The sequence below is a fragment of the Papio anubis genome, chromosome 14, assembly GCF_008728515.1.
Source record: "Papio anubis isolate 15944 chromosome 14, Panubis1.0, whole genome shotgun sequence".
Classification (NCBI taxonomy): domain Eukaryota; kingdom Metazoa; phylum Chordata; class Mammalia; order Primates; family Cercopithecidae; genus Papio; species Papio anubis.
Genome location: NC_044989.1, coordinates 87398704 through 87410719, shown reverse-complemented (window position 1 = coordinate 87410719; position 12016 = coordinate 87398704). Strand labels below are relative to the sequence as shown.

Below are 12016 nucleotides of genomic sequence, written 5' to 3'. Positions count from 1 at the left end.
AGCACATCACACATTTGTAGCACTATTGTTCTGTAAAATGTTTCAGAATTCTAAATTTTGTGTACACAGGGTTATGTGGTTAAGCTTCTTACTGGGTGCTAAGGAAAAAGAAAAGTTAAGAAAGGCTGTCTTCTGCTGGGATATTCTTTATTATCAAGTTTCTCTGCTGGGGGGTGAGAAGCATCAAGCTGTTTTGTTGAAAGATGCATTTTTAGTCCTTATTTTGTCATTACCAAAATTGTTTTTCATCTTTGATGCTCACCTTCCCTGTTTTGGTGGAGGGGGTAGAAAATGAATGCATTTTACCATACTGCAAATACAGCAGTCCCTCAATTACCTAGATGCTTAAAGAAACACAGATTTTTTCAATAACTAGAGTTCAAAGCACACTAAATATAAATTTTCTTGATGACTAACAGATTTGCCCTTAGTCCTCAAGGGAAATTCTGTTCAGTAGGTGTGATCTTGACTCGCCACATTTGAGAGGGAGGATACTTCCTGAAACAGGAAGCATCCAGGACACTCCTCGTAAGGGAAGCCCGTTTTCTCATGACCATGCCGATGAGAGCTTGGACTGGCCTGCCAGGCCTCTTCTTCTATTACCTGGGCCACTAGCTCCAACCTGACTCGGTGGGACCACAAGGGTTTCCATAGGTAAGAAACATCCTAAAATCTCAGGTAACACCATTTCTCTTAAAAAATATACAAAAGCAGTACAGACAAATGCTTGGTCTCTACAACCTTGGCCTGCCATAGAAGACAAGGCAATTCAGTTTCTGGTCATCCCTGGTAATGCTGACAGCACAAGTTCCAGTCCCTCCAGCAGCCTGTTCATCGAGCTGGTTCCGGGCTCCACTTTACCAGTCATGCACTCACTGCCACTCTGGTCAGTACATAGGGCAGGGTCCCCACTGTGCACAGGAGGGGCTAGAGGGGGCAGAAGCTTGGAAACATTAAAACAATTTCCTACTCAGAAACTCGGGACTCAGCCCGGCACAGTGGCTCACGCCTGTAATCCCAGCACTTTGGGAGGCTGAGGTGGGCAGATCACTTCAGAGTCAGGAGTTCGAGACCAGCCTGGCCAACATGGTGAAACACCGTCTCTACTAAATAATAAAATAAAAAAAAATTAGATGGCACATGTCTGTAATCCCAGCTACCCGGGAGGCTGAGGCATGAGAATTGCTTGAACCCAAGAGGTGGAGGTTGCAGTGAGCCGAGATTGGGCTACTGCACTCCAGCTCAGGCAACAGAGTGAGAGTCTGTCTCAAAACAACAACAAACAACTCGGGACAGTGCCCAGTCACCTTCTCTTCTCACTGTTGGTGGCACAGAAACAGAATAAGATGGGGACAGATACTTTCTTAAATTCTTGACATGCAGACCCTTAGCAAATGCAGACAGCAATTTTCTCTTCTTGCAATCAGCACCTCCCTACTCCCTCCCTCATACCTTTGTCACCTGGCACATTCATACAGACCGGTTCCACAAAATACTTTTTCAATGTGCATTTCTTTAATTTTTAAAAATATACACAGGAGAAGCCATGTGTTTTACATAGGAATACACACATTAACAAAGCATTTCTTATAGTTTTCCAAAATTCTATCAGTCCGATATTTATAAATTAAATATATCAGAATTCTTAAAAGTTAAAATGAATTCCCTGAAACTACTGGATATGCTAGACTTTTTCCAAAATCAAATGAACAGAGGATATGGATGTGGTTTGTGTTAAATAAGGTTTATTGTTAGCTTTATTGCCTATAGTCTATAAGATGGAACTTTATTGTGCCTTTGCAAACAGGATACATTTCTTAAAAAATTGATCAAAATTTTCCATACATATAGCTCTATATGATAGATTACAGTGCAACACTATTCTCGTTACATAATTATAGAAATACTATAGAACCCAAGAGCACGGGGTAAGCAAAATAAATACAATCCTGAGCCATCTGAACAAGATGATTTGATGAATCCTTTAGTGTAAGTTTAGAAAACACAGAGAAGGAAAAAAATACATGCATACTGCAGTCATGAGCAAAATACATCAAACACCTGTTCCTTGCCAGGCGCAGGTGGGGGCAATGGTGAATTTCAGACACATGCACACTCACTCACGCTCCCATTTTCTGCTTCCCTCCCAGTCCCAACACATTCATTCCCGCCCCTTCCCAAAAAAAAGATCAGGCACTAAATCATAGTGAACCCCACAACTGCCTTGCTGAAGGTTAAGTGACTGCTACAAGAAGAGTGTATGTAGGTCTTCACCCATAACATGAAACAAAGCAAGTGCTGTAAGCCAATTCCAGCTGCTTCTTCCTCTTTGGAAGTAAATGAAGCATATGCCCACTACTTGAAACTGTAGCGGAAATGTCTTGAAAACAAAATTTTGTTTCTCTTGCTATGTCTTGAAGTAAAATCAACAGTGGAAAATTCATCCGAAAACTAACTGCCTCATCTGCTATTAAAATACATTTGCCATTCTATTTTTGGTATCTATTCAATTATAGTTCATTAAGAACAGTCCATGAAGCTTGTACCTGCTTATGGTAAACATCAGTGTACCACACAAAACCTGCCACAGCTAGACAGGCTTACGAAACACCAAACCTTCTATGTGTCCCTTGCTAACATTCCCTCAAGACCACAGCATTCTAGTGTTACCAGAGATAAAGTACGTATAGTTAAGTGATGAAAGAAAGGTATTTGGTTTGTGTCGTCACCTTATACATCCTAGTGATGAAACTAACCAAACTATGCCTCCATGCCTTCCCTGAAAATCACCTGAGTCGGCTGACTAAACAGACTGAGCAGCGTGGCTGTCAGTCCACTTTATCAGAGGTTGAGCTGGAAAACCAGAGGGCTAATGTAGTCTACCAGCAGCTTGTCTTGTGCGGATAACCAAGAGTTCTTGGCTGTTGCAGTATCCACTGTCCCAAAGGCTAAGCCACTGAGGTGGAAATCAATCACAGCATAAAGAAGACTGAACTGAAACTGCATAACCTGTGGGACTACCTGGAGAGGACACAAAGGGGATCCTCATTTCCCACAAAACGTGGTGTGGGTTTTAGTGTCTCTGTATACATTAGCTGCTACAGAAAAGTTAAGATTTACTTCATAACTTTATTTTCAATTAAATGCTCACACACTCAAAAAATACACACTCTATGAATATGAGGTGGCTCTTTTCTTCAAAATTTTTAAAATAAAGAGGCACCGATACCCGTTCATTTATGTATTAGAAGTCTCATATAATCACCAATAAAACAGAAATAGCATCTGTGATGATCACACAATGGAGAAAAAAGATCAAAGAGACAATCTTAGCCACTGTAAAACTGTACTTGAACACTCAGATGCTCTGGCTAAGTCAGAATGTAAAGATTTGCTAAAAAGGTTTTATTGGTTTAGCATAGTCCCATGGCCTTTGTCTATAACTGATATGTGGAAACGGTTTCCAAGGAAATTTAAGAAACCATTCTGAAATTCTGTCTTTCATGTACATTATAATTAAATGTGACTGTTATAAACGTTGCCTCTATCATATTACCTTTTGTAAAGTAGAGGTAAAGAGACAAAAAGCATCCTCCTGGACTGCTGACGTGCAGAAAGTATCAGCGATGATAGGGTCGTGACAGCATTTATGGAGTTTCTAAGGTAGGGAGGGCAGAATGCTGTACCTCAGCATCTTTGGTTAAGGTCTGGCCTCTTTAAATCCACTTCTCCCTCACATTTAGTCTCTCATGAATTTTAAGTCCATGCACTTAAAGGCAAGATATAATTTCCATGTAATATGTCAGATTCATAAGAGTTTCAGAATTTTGGTCCTCACCCTGCCCAGTGGGAGTACACGGACCTTACACAGAAAGCTGCAGAGTCCAATGCTTCCGTTAAAGCATGTTCTTTTTAAAGTTGTCTTGAGCTGCACAAAAAACTGTCAACAGTTTTTTGGCTCCCAGCACTGGGAGAGGGATAAAGCTGAGCTCTGGCTTTTTTCCTTAAAAGTGGCCCAAGCCGACTATATCAAGTGCCTGGTCATCAAACACATTTACCACCAGCCTTCAGAGTACATCTGTCTTGTTCAAACCTTACGTGAAACCTAAATGTTGTGTAGGTGTTTGGGGTGGAAAGATGAGAATAAGCTAAACTTGGCCTAAGGAGAAAAAGGGTAAAACATAAAAACAAAAAAACAACACTCTAGGTTTTAATTCAAAGGCAAAAAAATATATATAATAAACTGGTTTACACCCTTGGTCAGACTGTTGCCTAGAATTCTCTACCTTGTCTTTCACAGTCCAAAGAGTTTGTCTCTGTTCTCTTCCTTCACTGCTTTAGTAAAGAGAGGGGGAACTTCAAAGAGGACTCCAACAGTGAAGCAGAATCATGGGGCAAAAGTCGCTATGGGGCCAGACTGAGGTTGGACCAGACAAGCACTCCGAGCCGGGCCAATCGCAACCGCTGGCGAACCCGCACAGTACGGAGTAGCCATCCACATAGGCCTGGCCACACGGCACTCAAGCAGAGCTTTCCACAGTACTCTTTCCCTTCACAAACAAACCCCAGCTCTCCCAGGTACACATTTCAGAAAAAAACATCCAGGTTGGTGTACTACTGTAAAACGCTGCCAGTTTCTAATTAACTTAGCACCAAATCTGTGATTCCCCCTCCCTCGAACCAAGTCCATCTGTAGTTTAAAATGTGAAGTGCCACATTTCTTTTTGCTTCTGTGTTTTCTTTTTTTCATTTGCTTTGAAAGTATTCCTATTGATGTTCACTCCATGTCAGATGAAATAAAGTTGCAAAATATTTGGTGATTTCCATGTAACATTCTTATACTGAAGTCACTTCATGGGTTTCAGTCAGAATTATGTCCACAGAAGTCTTTTCCATGTAGTTCATCATACAGAGAGACTCTTACACATGGCTATTTTTGGACAGTGCATTAAATGAAGATACCTCACAGGAGAAAAGATCATTATCTGTATCCATTAGAATAATATACAGATTCACAGTCAATGAGATGATACACTTTGCAGAAGAGAGGCATCAAACATTATACTATTCAAACACAAAAACAGCAATAAACATTCTGCACTACAGAAAATTTGCTAGCTTCTAACTTTAAGGATTTAAAGTGATGGGTCTGGTAACTGCATTTTAGAACTGGAACATGCTGCTTTCCTTCCAGATACACAATGTTTGATGCTGGTGCACATATATAATACACACATGCACAACACTGTGTCTGCAATGATACAATAGGGCTACCAAGACCAAGAGAGCAAATATCAACTTAAGAACACTTCTAACTTTAGAATTTCATTTTATTAAACATACTTTTAAAACAAGCACCTCTTGGCAATAAAAGCAAAAACAAACAAACAAACAAAAACCAAAACCAACCAAACAATAGTACTCCTTCCACTCTATGCTAACGGAAGACTTCTCACACCAGCCGGTTAAACAATGAAATTCTTAAACACGCAGCCTGCTGGGGCTGCATGCAGAGCTAAAATGCAGGTGTGCTGACTTCTTGGAGCTGGAGCAGAGGAAAACATCAAAAAGCAAATCTGGAATCTATCACAGCTTTCTTTCTTAAGCAAATAAAAATGCAAATTAGTTTCATAACCACAATTCAATTTATCAAACTTTTTCTGAAGAATTTTCATTTACTTATGTATACATAACAGGAAATAAAACTTTTTCACAAACACTCTCAAGGCTTACGATTATCAAGAAAATGACAAAAGTAAAAGCAGTGAAATATTAAACACATGGTGGGGAGGTCAATTTCTGTTTCTGCTCTTAAAAAGTAAAAAAATCACCATATAATTAAGTACAAAAACCTGCATTGAATGACAACTGCTGGTGTATTTACTTGATCAGAAATGAAGACCAAGAATATAATAAAGCCCTATGATAATATTCACCGGGAGCACTCCCCTCAGTGTGTGTACACTAACAGGTTGGCAAAGTTTCTGGAGCATTAGCTTATAGAAACACAGGAGTCCTTGGTTAGCTGCATTATATGGAACGTTCTCTTCTGAAATGCGCCCACGACTCAGTTTCACTTACAAATTGCAAACTAAAGTTATCTCTTCAGAAAAATATCTGTTTGGCATCTCCTGGACTTTGTTCCATTGGACAGTAGGGACATTTTAATCTAAAGACAAAGAAGAAAACACTGAGTGAAGGAGCAGACTCAGTACTGAGCATTCAATTTTTATCTTGTTATACAGTATCTTTAACAATCACACACACATATAAGAACACACAAAAACAACAAGTCTGTTTGTATTTTGCTTTGAGGATGAATTATGCTTTCCCTTAATATAACCACGAAGATTTGAAGGGTCACAAATACATACCACCCATGCCAGATCCTAAACTGAAAGCCTTTTCTTCATTGAAAATTGTTTCTTAAACAAAACAAAGATAACTTTTCTGGATATCATTTTTGGGGTTTGAAATTCAATTTCTCCTTCCCAAAGGTTTAGCTTGCATCAGTCTTTAAATGAATTTCAAATGTACTGGTCACACAATCCATTCAAGGGCAGCAAACCTGATGGCAGCTTTACAAGCCCACACCAAGAACGGCCCACATGCCTCACAGTGGCACATGAAATCAGTACAGCCTGAACTAAGATCAACAATTTTGGCTGGGCATGGTGTCTTACACCTGGGAGGCTGAGGTGGGCGGATCGCTTGAGCTCAGGAGTTTGAGACCAGCCTGAGCAACATGGCGAAACCCTGTCTCTACTAAAAATACAAAAATCATCCAAGCGTGGTGGTGTGCACCTGTAATTCTAGCTACTCAGGAAGCTGAGGCATGAAAATTGCTTGAACCCAGGAGGCAGAGGTTGCAGTGAGCTAAGACTGCACCACTGCACTCCAGCCGGAGTGATGGAGTGAGACTCAATCTCAAAAAAAAAAAAAAAAAAAAAAGCTGGGCTCACTATCTAAAATAAATTACAAATGCATATATCTTTTGAACCAGTAATTTCAATTCTAGGAATTTATGTATCAGGTATATAATTCACTTAGCACTGTGTTTTTTTGTTTTGTTTTTTTTGAGATGGAATCTTGCTCTGTTGCCCAGGCTGGAGTGCAGTGGCGCGTTCTCGGCTCACTGCAAGCTCCGCCTCCTGGGTTCACGCCCTTCTCCCACCTCAGCCTCCTGAGTAACTGGGACTACAGGTGCCCGCTACCACACCTGGCTAATTTTTTGTTTTTGTATTTTTAGTAGAGACGGGATTTCAGCGTGTTAGCCAGGATGGTCTCAATCTCCTGACCTCATGATCCGCCTGCCTCAGCCTCCCACAGTGCTGGGATTACAGGCATGAGCCACCATGCCCGTCGCCTTCACTTAGCACTGTTTAGAGAAACAAATGTTCATCAACAGGGAACTGGATACCCCATCATATTTCTATACACTAGAATATACTGCAGCTTTAAAAAAAAAATAATGAGGGCTGTTTCTGCAGCATAGAGAAAGATCTCCAAGACACATCACTAAGTGAAAACAGCGAAGTATAGAACATTTTTTAGTATGCAACTCCATTTGTATAAAAAAGGGGAAAATCTATCACCTACCCCAAAAATTAAAGACATGGTTATAAATCTAATCACCAAATCCACAGATAAATTAAAAATACTCAAATCAGATACCACCCACTTTGCCAAATGAGTAGTTAAGAAATTTATTTAGTTCTAAATCTAGCTACATTTTTTTAATCCTCATCACTTCTTATGCTCCTACCAAGTTCCAAAACAAAATTTATTTGCTAACATTTTTTAAAAGTCATACACTTACTTGCTACCATTAAACATTTTATTCAGGGCATCTCTTGATATAATATGACCACAGACCAATTTCATGGGTGGATTGTTATCTGTCGTTTGCTGACGAAGAATGGGGCAGGCAAATATAGAGTGATACCAGCACTTTTTACCAAGGTCCACTTCAATCTGTTAGGAAAAAAAAGTAAAAAAGCTGAAGTCATATTTCACAAAATCATCCACATGGTAATATATACTGTGCAGCAAAGAACATTGATCATATCTATTCACCTGAATGTAACTTTCTATAGCACTCTTCTAACTCAGATAAACAGTCTTAGTGATTCAAAGTGATAAATTAGCCTTCAAGATTATTTTCAAGAAAGCTGACAAAGTGTAAAAACAAGTCTGACAAAAAACAATGACCAGATCACCACCTCTAATGGGCAGATCACCACCTCTAATGGCTTTACTGGCTTGACACACAGTCTTTAGGTGAATTCAGATTTCAGTCTGCTCTGTCTTAGTGCATGTCAGAGATGCTTACAACATAAACGGGAAACTGCCAGATGCCAGGCACCTGCCTCCACAAAACAAGTGAAGGCTCAAGTTCTTTTCACTTGTTCAAGTTAGTGGCAGTGGAGCAGGAGTGCTGCTTGTGTCCTGACCACACTCAAGACCAGGACTGCACTTGTGCCTTTAATCAGAAAAGATCTTTGAGAAGCTGGGGCAACCAACTGACAGGGTTACCCGCTGGAAGAACAAGGTAACTGCAAATAAACCTGTGTACAGGTGTGGTATAAAAGGGGCAAAAAACTAAATGCGTATGTCAGCTTTTCAGGGTCTGTGACACAATCATGACAGGAATGACAATTCCAGCCCAGAGTCTTAGTGCCTGTCAGAGACCTGGTGGAAACACACATACAATGACCTTTGCCACTCCACATCATAAGTGCACCATGGCAGCCACAATCTGAGTGCCTACCATGTGTCCCATCTCGTTCTAAGCATGCTTATGCAGCCTTCAGCAACCCCATAAAGAGAAAGCTGGTCCTTGTCTTAGAGATGAATACGCTACTGCTTAGAGAAGTTCTAGAGTTGGCAAGTGATTGTGCTGATGTTTAAAACCATGGTCCTTTCTAGGAGAGCAGTAGAAATACAGTACTAGAGGCCCGCTGATGACTGCAGGTGTTACAGGGACGACCTTTAAGAGCTCTGTACTTATTCTGTTGGCATTAGGAAAATGTAACCAGCACAAACCCATGATCTTATTGACAGCAATAGTTAAGACAAAAGTAAGTCCAATTAACTTTGCTTTTATATTAGAAAAACCATCACAGGAGTGGTCTGTGAACTGCACTGCAGAACACACTGCATGCTACTGCATCTACAACTCTCACCACTTCTGATGTTTCCCTTCCCCAGCTTTCAAAGGCACTTCAAGTCAAAATTGTAATACTCCTCCTCCAGGGTCCCCAAAATGTACTAGGCTCCTCATTTGTATTGTTTAATCTTTTATATATATATAAAAGAACTCCTGTCGAATGGCTACAATAATGTTTCCTGGTTAAAAGGTGAACATTTAAAGATGCCATATTCTTCTAAAGGCAGTTAAAGTAAATAGCCAACAGAAAATGGAACTCACAGGTAATTCATCTTTCTGGTTCCAAACTCCAGTACACTGCCTCTGTTCAATCACGGCTTTGATGTTAATTAAAGCTGGCAGCGCCACACAACCTGCTGAGAAACTGGGAGAGCAGAAGAGGAAACGTCAGTGCCAGGCCAGGTGTCAGGCCGCTTGGTCCAAGGAGACATCAATTTCTCCAGACTCTGTGTACCGCAGACCCTGGCCCCTGGACGGGGTGAGAGCCTTCTGTTCTGCTAAGAGTAAATCCAGCCATTTGCACTAGAAGAAAAATAACTTGTTTTCCCTCCCCTTCTTCCCAAGGCCCACTGGTATATTTCCTGAAGTTATTGAAAACCAATCCCAGTTAAAAAACAAAACAAAAAATGAAACTCTAAATTTACTAAATAAACCTCACCAATATGCGGGTAAATGCAGTTAAAGAATGCAAACGTTTAAAAAAAAAAAACTCATTTGCTAGGGTAATTTAACTTTAGCTTACTTCCTCAGAAGATAGAAAAATAAAGTTTTAAAACATGCATTTTAAAAAAGAAGGCAGCTTTGGAGAACCAATTAATTCAAATGAAGAGCAGGAATTAAGAACTACTACTCTTCCAAATACAGAAGTTGTAGTATCTGAGTTTGAAGGAAAAAGAGATGTTCTTGCACAAAATTCTTCATTCAGCAATACACAAGACATAACTTCCTTTCTTATTCCCTTCCTTACAGACTATATACCACCATACCTATTTTTCTTACAAAATGTGCTCCAAGGTATATGCTAATTAGAATAATGATACTCAAAATGTGGTCTGCAGATGGTGCTGATTTATATACCATTTTCGGTCCATAGGAAAGAAGTATAGAATTGAGAATAAGGTTTTTAGAGAATTTCATAACAGTAGATGGTGCTGGCTCACTCCTGTAATTGCAGCACTTTGGGAGGCCAAAGTGGGAGGATTACTTGAGTCCAGGAGTTTGAGACCAGCCTGGGAAACACAGTGAGATCCCCGTCTCTACAAAATATATAAAAATTAGCCATTAGCCAGGTATGGTAGCATGTGCCTAGAGTCCCAGCTACTGAGCAGGCTGAGGTGGGAAGATGCCAGGAGGCTGAGGCTGCAGGGAGCCATGATGGTGCCACTGCACTCCAGCCTGGGTAACAGAATGAGACCCTGTTTCAAAAAAAAAAAAAACAAAGAATTTCATAATAATCTTACATTAATGCCAAAAAAGGTTTTATATTGCACAAAATAGCAAAAAAAAAAAAAAAAAAGTTTACTGGGCTCAGCTTATCAGTCAAGTGACATGCTTGCTCCTGAAACATTTTTTTGCATAGTTCCTCTTATCCCCAGATCACCCCTGTCCAGGGTAGAAGCACTCATTTCTCAGATCTGGAAGTGTTGGCAGCCAACTCTCAGCTGTGTCTGTCTCTTCAGGACTATCCTCAGTTGAAAAGAGTCATCTGACCAGAGTCATATCCAGCAAGTTGCTCCATGTGAGGGTACAAAAGCCCAGCCCTGTAGGCCCAATTTGGGACAACTCCACAGGCCCATAGCAGCTCCAGAGTTCCTCAGGAATGGGAGAGACCTTGTTGCCACTCTAACACAGTCCAACTTTCCTCTCTGCCCAATCCTGCTGTTTTCATTCTCCCACAGGTGCTGATGTCAATAAACTTTCTGCATGTACATTCCCACTTCAGAGTCTTCCTCAGAGACACTGACGGCAACAATGCCTCACATTATAGCTAATTGCATCTGTCTGCTCCTATGCTAGGATGGAGAACCCTGTGGAATACACCTTATTCATCTTATATCCAACACAGTGCCCACAGTGCCTCGCACATAGCAAATATACAAAACATTTGTGGAATTAAAAAAGTTATTTTCTTAAAACAGGTTCTTAAAATGTTTTGGTTTCAGGACCCCTTTATATGCTTAAATACTAAGGATCTCAAAGAGCTTTTCTTTTTGTGGGTTATATCTTTAATGCATTAGAAATTAAAATGAGAAACATAAAAGTTGCGATTAGTCCATGTAAAAATAAAATACCATGCCATTATTAAAAACAACATTCTTGTAAAAAAAAAAAAAAAAAAAAAAAACTAGTTTCCAAAACAAAAATATATTTGTGAGAAGAGTGGCACTGTTTCACACTTTTACAAATCTCCTGAATGCCTACCTTGACAGAAGACAGCTGGATTATTATAGCTTACTCTGCATTACATCTATTGTGGTATGTTCTTCTGGTTGAGATAAATGAAAAAAAAACAACCTTGTTTCACACATATGTGTAGCACTACTTTGATCGCTTTGGATCACTGTGGAAACTCCTCCTCAATACCACACCAAAACTGACTTTTCAGTTCTGGCCAAAACTGGTAGTAGTTTTCTAAAGGTTGGTTGCAGAGCAAAATCTGAAACTTTACCATTAAACTTTTTGTGCCCTGCTACATTAAAATCCGTTTGTCTGTCTTGTACTTTGAATGACTCTTTTACTCATGCATGCTTTTGTAGGATCATACTTAAGACCTTTCATATGTGACAGGCTTGCTTCATTCACTTAAAAACATGGCTGGGTGATGTGGCACACAACTGTAGTCCCAGC

General features: G+C 40.0%; 1 protein-coding gene across 1 annotated transcript in view; it reads right to left on the bottom strand.

The window, feature by feature from the left end:
- Nucleotides 1-1493: 1493 nt before the first annotated feature.
- The window catches only part of RMND5A (required for meiotic nuclear division 5 homolog A), a 61756-nt gene continuing 51233 nt past the window's right edge, over nucleotides 1494-12016 (bottom strand). Inside the window, exons 7-9 of the mRNA XM_003908939.5 lie at nucleotides 9431-9533; nucleotides 7820-7974; nucleotides 1494-6169 (exon numbers count right to left, since the gene is read on the bottom strand). Of these exons, the coding sequence (XP_003908988.1) occupies nucleotides 6106-6169; nucleotides 7820-7974; nucleotides 9431-9533 (322 nt within the window). The 3' untranslated portion in view covers nucleotides 1494-6105. The remainder of the gene's footprint in view (nucleotides 6170-7819; nucleotides 7975-9430; nucleotides 9534-12016) is intronic.